This window comes from Oenanthe melanoleuca, chromosome 5 (genome assembly GCF_029582105.1).
Source record: "Oenanthe melanoleuca isolate GR-GAL-2019-014 chromosome 5, OMel1.0, whole genome shotgun sequence".
In the NCBI taxonomy this organism is placed as follows: Eukaryota; Metazoa; Chordata; class Aves; order Passeriformes; family Muscicapidae; genus Oenanthe; species Oenanthe melanoleuca.
Window position 1 is genome coordinate 24,962,183 of NC_079339.1, and position 13,857 is coordinate 24,976,039.

The 13,857-nt window shown below is 42.3% G+C and overlaps 1 protein-coding gene across 3 annotated transcripts in view; it reads left to right on the forward strand.

Moving 5' to 3' along the window:
• The window catches only part of ITPKA (inositol-trisphosphate 3-kinase A), a 74,749-nt gene that overhangs the window by 14,787 nt on the left and 46,105 nt on the right, over nt 1–13,857 (forward strand). For all 3 annotated transcript variants that reach the window (XM_056493083.1, XM_056493081.1, XM_056493082.1), the window contains exons 2-4: nt 8,970–9,066; nt 11,184–11,397; nt 12,954–13,158. In XM_056493083.1, coding sequence (XP_056349058.1) covers nt 8,970–9,066; nt 11,184–11,397; nt 12,954–13,158 — 516 coding nt within the window. The remainder of the gene's footprint in view (nt 1–8,969; nt 9,067–11,183; nt 11,398–12,953; nt 13,159–13,857) is intronic.

Genomic DNA, 13,857 nt, shown 5'->3' on the forward strand with positions numbered 1-13,857 from the left:
TTCTTGATGCTTTTTGCAGGAAGGCCAGCAAGGCTTCTGCTTCTTTGTAGTTAATTTTCATCTGATTTAGAAAGGAACTGCTCCTGGAGTGTTCAAGCAGAATCCAGGTATGGAGTGGGACATGGATTTTTGTGCTGCTAGTAATTGATCTATTTCTCTTACCTTCACTTATTCCTTTAGTCCAGACATAATGAATGCCCAGCAAGCTTACCAAATATCCTAAAGAGTAGCATAACCAAACTATGTGTGCATCTCACTGCATAGTGAGACACCACAGGGGAGAAAACACAGGAACCTGAGGCTTCTGACTTGCAGTGTTGTTTCTGCTTATTGAATTAAGTGTTTCTCATGACTCTGAAGATTTAGCCCAGCCCATCCTGAGTGCAGCACAAACAGGAAATGGAAACCCTGCAGTCAGAGGATCCACCTGCCAAATGAGGTTGAGCAGCTGTGGCCTTCACCCGTGGCTGAGTGCAAAGCCAGAAGCATCAGAGGTTAAGAACAGGCTGAACACTGTTTCTTCTCTAAGGGTTGGAGGCTGGAGGGTGAAAGAGAGGGAGGGAGAGATGAAGGTGTGTTCACAGTTTTCCTGGCAGTCTGCTGAGCGGGGCTGATCAGGAGGTTGCTTGTGCAGCATGCAAACTGCTGCTCTTTAGGAGTGCATGTTCTCCCTTGCTGTTGATTATCAGTCTTGCAGCTCCAGCTGGCACTCCTACATCGCAGGAAGATCAACTGTGTGACAAAGCAGGGAGTGTTAAGTTCCCTTGGGGTCTTAGATACAGGAAAGGTCAGGGATCCAGCAGGTGGAGAGGGCTCGGGGGTATCCTTACCAGGAACGTTGTTACACTGTTCGTGTTCCTTGAGCAGCAGCTGGCAGCATTGGAAGTAGCACAGCTTCCCTGGCAAAGGCCATTTGCTGCGATTTGGCCGAATTACTGGTTGGCATTGATTGGCAGAGACCTCAGTGTGAAGAATGATGTGTGAAGCTGTTCATGTCAGGGCACAGACTTGCTAAAGCCAATGCTTGCAGCTCTGTCTCTGGACCAGGCTGTCCTGATGGCTGTTACCACAAGGCAGCATTCTGGCCCCAAGTAGCTTTGTGTCTGCTCATAAACCCTGACTCCTGTGTGGATTAGTGCTTGGTGCTTCTGGAGCCTGTTTCCTGCCCAGGACCAAGAGAAGGTGAAATGTGGTAATAATGGAGCTAAGTGAGTTGCTGTAGGAGCCTTACCCTACCTTGGGAGCTGAATTAAGTGTTGCACTCAGAAGCTCAGAGGTTAAGGTTTGTGCAAGGGTTCACTCACGTACGTTTGGGGAGCATTCTCCTTTTTAACTTGCTCTTTCACCTCCCACCCATTGAGATCTTTGTCTCGATTTGTGATTCATGTCTGATTCAGCCAAGTGGGTAGTAGACTTGGCAGCAAGAATCTCCAGAGCTTGAGGATTCCAGGAACCTTTAATAAGGGGCAAGAACACAGAAACTGGCTGCTGAAACTATAAAGTGCCTTCTATGATAAATTCAGGGATTTGCTGCTATTGTTGTTTGGGGCTTTTTTTTTTTTTAGCTGTGGGAAAATCTTGCACCTTGCTTCCCTACACAGAACCTTTGTGGGTGTTTAAATTATATTTCTCCCAGCAAATACGGTAAAAATGTCATGTATGCCTCACTTGCTCCATGTCTTGTTAGGTGTTCTAAGTTTCTTCAAATACCAGATGATCCCAAGCCTAGGAGTTGTTATAGTCTGGATAACTATTAAAAAAAAGTAATGGGATTTTTATCATCTGCAATCAAAGGCTTTTACTATCTGCCTTAGGTATTTTAAAAGCATGCATGAATGTGTATGTGCATATATGTGTATATTACTAGAAGGAGCACTGAGGATAATTATGATTTGCTTACATTTGGCACAAAAATGTTAGTTGGTTCAGGACCTGGATCTGACTAAGATGACTGCCTGCCTGTTTCAGATCTGCAAAGACAGCTGCACTGAGCCTCAAACTGAAAGAACTCAAAACCAGAATCCCTTGATAGGCAAATTTTGACTGTAACCGGAAAGATACTGTGTTGCTCAGCAACTCTCACTATCTTTTTAAATTTTTTTTTCTTATATAACAGCACTCAAATCCTCAGTTCTCTCCATGAGGTGAAACCACATGGTGAACTGTCCCAGAGCTGTACTCATTGAAAAAATGGAATCCCTAATAACCATTGAAGCTGGCTGTTGGGAAGCTGCACCCATGGAAAAGTCTTTTGTTTGGGGGAAATTGTGCTGATAACAACTTGTCTTGGTAGAGTATTGTGATTTTGACAGAGCATTTGATACTTTGCTTAAGTGTTGTGTGATTTTTTTTTTTTAGTAGATTGTAATTATAGTACAGTTATTATTGGCTACATTCACAGAAAGAAAGAAGCAGATGTAATTATACAGTAATTAAATTAGGCCAGTAATTTTCTTGGTTGTGATTTGCTCAAAATTATTTCTCATGGAAGCTTTTTATAGTGGTGGCAGGCATTGACTGTGCTGAAACAGATGAAAACAAAGTTTTGTTTGGGCTAGGTTTAGTCCATTAAAATAATGTGGTTAATAGCTTTAGACCTACATTTAAGTTCCTTACCTGTATAGGTCCAATATGTGAGGTCAAAGCAAATTCAAATAAAGTGGCAAAAAGTAATGACAACAGAGAACATATATATTATTTTAATTTTCTAAATCATTTTAATTAACTGAATAAAGTGGCATAAATAATTTGGAAAACAAATTAGCTTTCAAACTGATTTTAGTTTTAATAAACTACGGCTAATAAAACAGTCAAGGGTTTTGTAGACAAAATTAACTCAGAGGTTTTAAAAAACATTTTATGTAAGCATATATACTATGAAAAGTAAAACTGGAGGCCAAGAAGGCCAGTGGTATCCTGGAGTGCATTAGAAAAAGCAATGCCAGTAGGTCTAGGGAAGTGATTCTACATTTCTGGTTAGTACTTGTGAGGCTGTATCTCTGCTCCTTTGTACAAGAGAAACATGGAACTCCTGGAGCAGGTCCAGAGAAGGGCTTTGAAAAGGATTGGGAGACTGGAGCAACTCTTATGAGGAAAGGCTGAGAGAGTTGGGCCTGTTCAGCCTCAAAAAGACACAAGGGGAGGGGACCTATCAATGTCTGTCAGTGTCTGAAAGGAGGGTGCCAGAGGATGGAGCCAGGATCTGCCCAGTGGTGCCAAGCAACAGGACACAAGGCAATGGGCAGAAACTGATGCACAGAAAGAAGTTCCACCTTAATAGGAGGCAGAACTTCTGCAGTGGCCAAGCACTGGAACAGGTTGCCCAGAAAGGATGTGAAGTCTTCTTCACTGGAGATAGTCCAGAACCATCTGGATGCAGTTCTGTGTCACACACTCTAGAATCACCCTGCTTGAGCAGAGAGGTTGGACCAAATGACCCACTGTGGTCACTACCCATTCTGTGAAGCAATAATGAAACTGTAAAAGATACAGAGTTTAAAAGAAACAATTAAGTATCAGTGTGAGCAGGTGGTCACTTCCTGATCCTAAGACACCTGTGTGAGGAATATTGTGGACCGCATGAGGGTTTGTTCTGTTACTCAGAGTGATGTGGAAGGAAGAGAAGAGGGGCAGAAAAGCCAACCCAGCAGAAAGATGAGCCACTGGAGAATGACTAATACTGTACCTGGATAAGTCATAACTGATACTCAGTTTAGTAATTCTTAGTGTTATTTTTGGGCCTGCTCATAGAAGGCAGTTCCAGCCATTGACTGGTCTGACGAGTTCCCAGACACTCTTTACTTTTCCAGACACTGTTGCTGTGGTTACTGTGCCCAAGAGGCCAATGCTCATCACCTTCTCATGTGCCCACTGTGTTGGCCAAGATCCCTGGGCAAGGGGTTGCTCAGTGCTCCTGCCTTTTGGGCACATGGCTCTTACAGGATTGTTTTGAAATGCACACAGTAACTTTTTGATGATTATAGTTTTCTGTACTCCTTACAAGTCCCTGTGGAGGAACTTTGTTCCTTCTAGGAGTTGGTGAGACACTGAGTAGGCAGTGGCAACCAGCATTACAGATTAGATTTCAGCCCCCAGGTCCCAGAGTGACAGAATTTAGCCTAAATGATGTAAAGACTTTAAGAGAACAGTAGATAATGATGGCTGACTATTAAGTACTCTTTCTTAAAGCCTTTTAGAAAAAAAAAAGGATTACTAAAAAAATTTCTCATTATCCTTTTTTTTTCTTGCTGTCATAATAGCTTTCTTGTGTAGGCTTTGCTCTAGAGCACAAAAAAAAAAAAAAAAAAAAAGACAACAGGATCTTGGATAAAGAAAGAGCTAAAATGTACCCGATAAAAGAATTTGAGGATCATTGTTTGCAATAGCCTAGCAGAATTTCCATGATGATATACAAGCTCAGGCAAGAAACTACACCTCCACTCTGCTGCTGATGGAATAATGGATGTTTTTAAAGATCCTGTTGATTTATATTAAATTTTAGATGCTTTTGTTCTTTAACTCATTATAAATTTGAGTAATATGCTAGAATTATGAAAGCTGAATTACTTCATTTTTCCAAGAAAAGGTTTTTCTTATTCCCCCTACCCCCAACGCTTCCTAATTTAGATGTCACTGATGTTTTTAATTATTGTAGTTGCTGAAAAGTCCTAAGTGAAACAAATTCTTGGGTTTGTTAACTGTTTGTCATTTCTTGCCTTATGGTAGTTACACGTGTTTCAGGCATTCACAGAACTGAGATATTATAGTTTTCTTTTTACCCTTAAATAAGTGAGAGATTTTATTTATTTTTCCACAGAACAGCAGAGGAAGGTTCAGGTCCTTATCAGCTGTTGCCTTTAGGAGTTAGAGAGGGTCTCCTGTCCTGAGGGATTCAATATAAGCTCAGAGAGATGCTAGTTGTTCTGTATTGCCTGTAAAACAACAACAGCAACTAAAAATCTCATTCAGTTCAAGGAGTTTGCATTAATCTCCTCAGTGAGCTTGGCTTCTAGGATGTTACAGCTCTTGTCCTGAAGTGATGGGAGGGTTTCAGGAAAGCCTGATATTTCCTGGAGATTTATTCTTGGGAACAGTGAGGTCTGAGCCCAAACTCCTTGAACTGGGTGAAACGCCTCCCAGAGAGTTCAGTGGATTTTCATCATCACGGCTGTGCCTCTGCACACTCATGTGTCATGAGAAAAGGAGAAAGCTGTGCTCACACAAACCAGTGGTGCTCAGTTACTGTGCTCTTTGCTCTTCCCTAATGGATAGACACGATGGCAGCAGACACCTTTATCCAGGTTGGGAATGCCTCACCTGGCCAGCAGCATCTTGTCTGCATGTGCACAGAGCAGGTCTCCACATCTGCTGTTTTTCTTCAGAACTGTGCTTCAGATTTAGGAAAGTGGGTCAAGAGAGTAATCCTGCTAGCAGATCAGATATCAAACCACAGTTCCTTTGCATGTACTGTGGCTGCATTGTATGAATTGCTTCTTCCCATTCTCTTCCCTGAAATTTTGTCCTTTTGCTGCCGGGGCACCCTTGCCATGGCACAGACTGTCACGTGGCCTGCCCCATTGGCAGAAAGGTTGCTTTTCCCTCTTTAGTGCCCCACACCTTTTATTGCTCAGGGGAGTGTGTCAATTATAGTTCACATCGAGTAACTTACATGCTGAGTCTAAGATGTTAATATTTTTCATGTTTGCTTCTTGACTCTTTTGGAATGCCTTTCTTCTTACTGTTGGAAAACTCTTGAGCATATTGAAGCATATAAAACAGCATCAGTGATGTCAAGAGCATCTGATTCAGACAATCCTGAATGCAGATACCATACAGAGATACCTGAATTTCCTCTGGGAATCTAGAAGAAGTGAGGCCTTGGAGAAACCCAGGCAGAGCAAAAAATCAAGGAAGACTGATCAGGAAGAAACAGGGAGAAAGGGAGATAAGTCTGCAAATACAGATGGGCAGTGGTAGAAGCCCTCTTTGTCATTGCAGCATAAAGCAGTGATTTGAAAAGCACATAATGCCATTGCTAACAAAGAAGTAAGATCTTGTTTTAGAAATAGAAGTGAGAATGATTCCTCCTACAGCAAGCACACAAAGTTTTCATCTTCCCACTCACACCACTGCTCTACCAGCATGCAGCCCTGCTTGCATCCTGGCAATTTGTACCCTGGGTTGAGTGAGCTGGGAAACTAGAAATTGAGGTAGAGGAAAATGAAGCTGCTGAACCCCTGCTGATGGCAACACTCCCCACAGGACAGGTCTGAAGGCAATCCTTTCCCTCCTAGCTTGAGCCTTCTGCTTTCCCTGTCTTGAGGGGGAGGAGAGGTTTGTGAAGAGATTATTTAAAATTAAAAAGGGTAAATAAAAATTTCCAGTGTCTATTTATTGGATGAGTAACTTAAACATACTTATCCAAGGCAGCCGTAACCTAAGCAGCCAAAGTCCACTTGAGCTGGGGCTGAATTTGGCCCATTGTCTCTCCTTCACGCCCACAGTACAAATAGAAGCTTCAGCTTCTTAGTGTTAGGTGGGAGGGAGGAGGCAGGAGAGCCACTGGAGTGTGATGTTGCATTGACAGCTGATGTGCATTCGTTGAGAATCTGCTTCTCCTTACTGATGCGTGAAGCAGTGTGACAAGTCTTTGGGAGACAGGATGCAGGTTGTCAGGGGTGGAACATCATGGTGTGTACAGGGTCTTTGTGGCAGAGTTATGGAGCAGGGTTGACTTCTGATTAAAGGATGGGGAAAAAGCAGTGTTGCCCTGAAAACTGGTCTGGAGTCTTAAAAAATGAAATCTTTGTCAGGAGCTACATTCAAAGAGGTCATTTTGCTTCATAGTGGTGTTTTTTTTTTCAACTATTGTTTAAATGACTCGGGGCTCTGTCTTTCTGAAGTAGAAACAGCAGAGTAGACTGAAGAGCTTCTGCTGTCAGTGAAGTCTGACAAATAAACTATACAAAAATAATTTCTTTGCTACTTGAAAAACGGTGTTTACATTGCACTTTCCTCCAGAAGGAGGCTATGGACATGTTTACGTGGTGTACAAGAGTCTCTCTCATCCTCACAGAACAGCGGCTAGGTCTGCAATAGACACAAGTCACTGTTCAGCACTGCAAGGCTTCAGTTTGGAACAGCTTAAGGCAAATTATAAGAAAGATGAAATCCAAATAATACAGCATATGAACTTGCCAAAGGTAGTTATGAAATTGGAGTTTAACTAGAGCTGGTAACATCTGTGGAGTTTTGGTAAGTGCAACTGAGTCTTCGTCATTCTCAAACATCCAGGATTTTCTCTGGATGCTTCTTCTCACTTGCATAGCATGTTTTCAAAAGTATCATTGCTGCATGGGGCACATATCTGACTAACAGCGACTTAATTTCAGCTTGAGCTCCATTAAAAAACGAAGTTAAATAGGTAGAAGCAATCTTGTTTCATAGTAAGTGTGCTCATATAGCAATTATATTGTTATGTCAGTATAATTAGAAGTATAACTTAAAACTTTCTTGTGAAATCCCTTGTATCTGTGGGTTCATATATCCTCTTGATACATTCTAAGATAACTGCAGGATTTTGCTCTCACACGGTGACCAGTGTTGCTGGAGGGTACTTTATAAGAAATGTGGTGTAAATTAATTAGTTTTGGGAAGCAGGGCTGGGTCAGAGTGATCTGGAGAGCAACATTTTGCCAGTGTATCGTTGCCTGCAATTTCACATTTTCAGTTTTTCACTTACAGTTTAGAAGACAATAAAAATTAGGTATCCTAAGCACCTAAATCTTCAGATCAATATCCATGCTAGAGAAGACACAGTTGTTTTGAATGTGTATTTTTCAGTTGATGAGCAAGCACCTAAACTTAAGTTTGGTGTTAATGCCTCCTCTTGATTTTGGTGATTTTCAATTGGACCATTGATAAACACTTCTGTAAAGGCAGCCTAATCCCCAGCTACACTTGATCTCAGCAAAACCCCCTCAGCACTAAACTGTCCTGCCATAGGTATAATGCAGTTCCATTTTTCTTCTCCAGCAGGGTGTTGTGTTCTAGTGATGGAAGAACTGAACCTGCTCTCCTTGTTTGTACAGCACTTGGGACCCCTCCAAGTGTGACATGAACACTGGGGAGCTGTGGTTCTCTTCCACCTGGGTTTCAGTTCCAGAGCATGACACTTTTTCACTTTCTACTTTTTTTTTTTTTTTTTTTTTTTTTCTTCCCTGCCTTTGTGACAGAGCACTCAGCTGCTCTTTGTGAGCAGCTGTTCTGTTTCCCTGTCTGCCTGCAGAGGTACCCAGACAGCTGCAGCCAAAGGTTGCCAGAGCAATGCCCAGCTTTGTTAAAAAGTAACAGGATTGGGAAAGAGGGGAGGGAGTAGGAAAATTCGTGACCCAGAGTAGATTGATTCTACAGCATGCTGTCAATGGGTGCTGAGGGAGCTGGGCAAGCTCTGTGTCCAGCTAGAGATGTGCATGTGTCACAGATTTACCTGCTGGCTCGGGGAGAGCTGTTAATCATGAGGTGATGCTGAAGTTCTCAGGGAAAGGAAGTGTTGCTGGCTGTGACAAGCAGCTTATGTGCATGTCTCATGGAAACTTAAACGTGCGTATGTGTGCATGTGTGTGTTCGTTCAGCATCTGCTGTCCACATACTGGGTGACTCACACCCAGAGGGCGAGGTGTGGCTTAAGGGCAGGCCTGTGACGTGCAGTCTGACTTTTTTTTTCCCTCCCTATAGGTAGCTTTCTTGTGCATGGCAGGGCGTTATCTTTATTTGTACATTCTTGGCTTTGTGTGCATATTTTTCCAACAATGATGATAATGTTTGTTTTGTGGTTCCACCTTTGAGCACTTGCACATTAGTGAGGAACAATTCAATGTGCATGAAGCTGTATAATACATTTGTGGCATGTCAGGATTTCAGCTTTTGCCCAATTTAAAATTTCTTTTTTTTTTTTTTTTTTTCCCCAGAAAAAGGCATGGCACACAATTAAAACCATGGTTAACTTACCAGTCATCAGCCCCTTCAAGAAACGCTACTCATGGGTGCAGCTGGCTGGGCATACAGGTGAGAGAGGTGTCTTCAATGTGTTTGTCTCTGGATGACTGCAGCAAGAAGAACAGTCTTTCTCTGTTTCCTTCCTTCAGGTGAAAAGGAAGCAGGCAATATCACACAAATCTGTGATCTAAAATGTATTTTAGTTGTGGTGTGGGTAGGGAAGTGGGAGTGATATACCTGAATAATTAGGTGAGCAGGGAAGCAATGGTCAGGCTCTGGAGAAGGGCCAGGCTTGTAAGATGATATGTGTAAAATACTTGTTAGAGGGAAACAAGGGGTTAGGGAGCTGAAGCCTTTATCTGTCTGATGCTGTTGGTTGTGGTGTAGGATCATTTTTCCTGTCTGAGTAGCCAGTAGTTAGTTCTCCAGGGAGAAGTATTGCTGTCCACACCTGTATGTGCTTCAGCCCTGGAAAGGACAGTCTTTCTAATACCACTCCAAGCCCCTCATCTGAATGTAAGTCCTTGGGTGGAACACAAATGGGAAAATTGCCTTGCTGACCAGGTGTTTGCATTGTGAGTCTGTCATTGTTCACTGTACAAGTGCAAGGAGCAGTTCAGTTGGTTGGTTCTAGTTGTGTGTCTGTAAAAATTGGTAGGTGTGCTCCTGACGTAGGCTTAGTTTCATTTGTAAGGCAAAAAAACAACAAAGAGAAGTCACCAGGTTTGTGTCTCGTGCTTGGTATAATTCCTGTGCAGTGGTGGTGGGAGTTTATTAGTACACATGTGGGCAGGCACCTACGCTGCATCGTGCTGTGATGCAGTCTGTGAAGCACCTCTCTGTAGGCTAATGCCCTGATATGGTGCACTTCAAAGCTGTGCTGAGAAATTTGCTGAGCCCTAGAACTGAGTAGCTGCATTTTGCACAGTGGTGTTGTTGGGTCTGATTTTTATCACAGGAAGTGCCAAGATGACCCAGTCTTAATGCAGTTTTTGTCACAGATGTGTGGAGTTGGCTTCATCTGTATGGAGTGATGCACTCCATGTAATCATAACCCTTCTGGAGACTCACATAGTAGGGTGCAGGAGGAGGAGAGTTTACTCAAAGCTGATTAGGAGAGATACTGTTCCAGTTTCCTTTCAGCAGTGTTTTGTGGTTGGGTTTACTCCATCCTTTCTGCAGCTGTTCTTCTCTGATATGACAATTTTTTTTCTGAATTAGAACCTGGGCTGTTACCAGCCTTGCCTTTTGCCAAGGCAGTGCCTGTTCTAGGATTTGTCAGAGAAGAATGTTTGCAATGGCTGAAGAATCCCACTGTGGCAAAGGCTGAGTGTTATCCCCAGGATTAATGAGTCTCCTACTTTGGTGCCCAATTTATTTTGTGTAAATTAAATGAAACGAGTACTTTCCTCAGATGCTGTTGGCAGGTTGCAGGACAGGAGAGCATTTGGAAACTGCGGACAGGTGGAGGCTGATTACTGCTAATTGTGGTTCTGCAGATGTCATTTGTCCTGGATACCATTCAGACACAGGGCTCTAAAAGCACCATTGCCCTCCAGACTGTACCTGCAGGGCATTAGCAGATTAGCAGGTTTCCAGAGGAGAGGCAGTACCTGCAGGCAGACACAGGCACATTCACAGGATGTGTGTGTGTGTGTGTGTGTGTGTGTGTTTGTGTGGAAAGGGCAGTGCTTGGCTTCTGGCTGGTTCTGGCTGTTTCACTACCACTGATTGACTGTCTGTCTGTCTGGACACACTCAGCAGGTGTGTATGCCCTGTGTGAGGATTAGGGACAAAGCCAATGCTGGCAGTGTTATGCAGCTTTAAAATAGCCTGACAGAGGATTAATGAATTCTGGCTCGTGGCTTCTTCCTGTGCATTTTAGTAAGTATAGTACTATTTAATAACCTAGCAAAGACTAGCATGGAAAAAACTCCAAACAGCCCAATGGCAACTGCACTCCTTAATGCTGTAAATTCTGACATGGGAATGTATCCAAACAGACTTTCACTACTAACAGCTATTTGTCCAGTATGTTTTTTTTTTTTAATGAAAATCATCTTTTCTCTTTAGGGGAAATCTTTAACTGCTGCCATGAGACTGAGATAGATGGAACTGGAATGGTGGGGGAATTTTCCTTTTTGCTTGTCAATCTTGTCAGCAAGTGTTTGATTTTCTTTTTTTAGGGAGTTTCAAGGCAGCTGATAGTGGGAAGATCCTCAAACGTTTGTCAGAGAATGAGAAGGAGTGTTTTGAGCGATTGATGAAAGACCCACTACGCTCCTGCGTCCCTTGCTTCCATGGTGTGGTGGAGAGAGATGGCGAGAGCTACATCCAGCTTGATGACTTGCTTACTGATTTTGAAGGGCCAAGTGTGATGGACTGCAAGATGGGGATCAGGTGGGGTGAAGGAAGGAGAATGTACTTTCTCTGCATTTGAAGGGAGGGGGAGATGTGGTCATGCTCGCAGTCACCTTGGACAGCGTGTCCCATTATTGCCAGTTTGTACATGGATTCTGGAAACTAACTCATCTATAGCCTCAAAAACTATCCACATCAAGAAATTTTCAGGGGTAATTTAAGAGAAAGTTTCTCTGTAGTGGCCTCATAATACATGGGGAAAAAAAGACATTATTTATTCACTGCCAGTTCATTGAATCTTTGTGAAGCAGTGATTCAGAAAGCCTCACAAAGTAAAATTTGCATCCCCCAATGCAAATGACTGAATAGCAGTGTGGAAGCCCATTTCCAATGCTTGAATGGTATCGATCTTTGCTAGTATTGATTTATTTTTGAAAGAGTTGACCATTTGCTTAGGACTGACCTGTGTTTTTCCCTACTCTGACATCTTGAGGTATTGCCATCTCTTTGTTCTCCAAGTTCTTACTTTCTTTTCCATTCATTGTCTGTGATTAAGATGAAAACGTCAAAAATACTATCTAAGCATAACAAAGAGATAGGGTTTTGTTGGAGTAGGTAACAGTACAGAGAAGTATGAGCTGTCATAGTAATCTTTTGGGTGTCAGCTCAGATGCTCAAGAGTTATTGTCGTAAATTAATTACTGCAGATACGCCTGCAGATACGCCTTTTCAAATGGATGCAAAATTTTAAATGACTTAGAAAGATATAGCACTGATATGTTCAGAGGAAAGAGGAGGATTTGCAACAGTACACATTTTGTTGAAAGTAGGTGGCATTCTGGCAATGAGTGACACTGTCTCCTAAATGCCATCCTGGTTTGTTTTGCTGTGATGAGCAAAGTAAACTTCAGGCACTTGACAAAGTGCAAGGCTTAGGAATCCGGTGCAATGTACAGTGCCTTTCTAATGGCTACCAGATTAACAGAATGAGTGATAAGAGCAAAATGAGGAAGTTTTGTGTCACTTCACCTCCCTGTTCTTAGTTACATCTTCTGGTGTGGAACTACTCTGAGAATCTGCTTAACTCTTTAGGTTTTTTCTATATGAAGAGTGATTCTGTCTTTCACTGAGATGCATTAAGTAAAACTTAAACTTTCTGAGGCCTAAAAAAATTACCCATGATTGATGTATTTTGAGGAGAGAGAATGCAGTAAGTCTTCAATAACCCTATTTGGTTTTTTGATTTCATTATAAGTGACCTTTCCTACCTGTCCTCTGAAAATGCAGTTCTGTTTTATGGCACAGTAGGAATTCAGCTTCCTCCTATTCTGTGACCAGGAAATAATCATAACTTGTAACAGTAAGTAAAGGTATGGTTAGAACAAGAAGTGAATTAGAATTCCTGATTCTTGGAGCTGTTTCACTAACTATGCCTGCACAGTTATTGCTCTGTGTACTTTGGTTTCCCTGTGTGCAAAACTGGGGCAATGATAAGGCTTACTTTCCTGGTTGATGTTTCTTGAGGCCAGTTTGTAAGCTGTAAAAAGAAGTGTTGAGGAAGTCCTTAAGGATGTGTTGGGATGTGATGTTTGCAGAACATACCTGGAGGAAGAGCTGGCTAAGGCACGAGAGAAGCCAAAGCTGCGTAAGGACATGTACAAGAAGATGATTGAGGTGGATCCTCTTGCTCCCACGGCAGAAGAGAACGCCCAGCATGCTGTCACCAAGCCCCGCTACATGCAGTGGAGAGAAACCATCAGCTCTAGTGCCAACCTGGGCTTCAGGATTGAAGGAATTAAGGTAATTGTTTCACCTCTGCCTCTTCCTGGAGACTGAGCTTTCTTTCATGTGTTGATCAATCGAAAAGCTTGTGCACATCAGTAGCCAGCTTTTCCAAAGGATTATCTGAAAATGCAGTAACTGAAACCACAGTGTTCACTCTGTGGCAGTTTTAAGCATTCATTGTGATTGTCACAGAGACTGTCAATCAATTTAAGCTTCAAATGCATATCAGCCATACTTGAATCAGCTACAGAGGTCATACAGGGAGGATTCAAGGAGGTACACAGTGCAGATAGAATGAAATTGAGACTATTGTAAGGAGGAATTCAGAACAGAAGTATTAACTCCCTCTCTGCATGCAATTACTTTTTTTTATCCAGGAACTGTACATATTTATTCCAAATGAATCACAGTAAAGTGGTTTTGTTGCAGTTACATTTGGCAAGGCATGTTAAAAGCATTTGCCTAGATACTCTTGGGATCAAGGAAACCACTTTTCCTTTTAAATACATGATGAGATCCAGTATAGATGTAGCTGGAATAAAGCCAGAACAATCCAGAATGAATTTTTTCCATCAGCCAAGTCCATCTGCTGTTCTTGATGGATAAGTTTATGCCCCTGTACCATTCCTAGGATACTGCCTTATAGCCCACTAGAACCTTGGCAGTTTTCTTTCCTACCTTTTACTTACTTATCTTTTATAGAAAAATAGAATG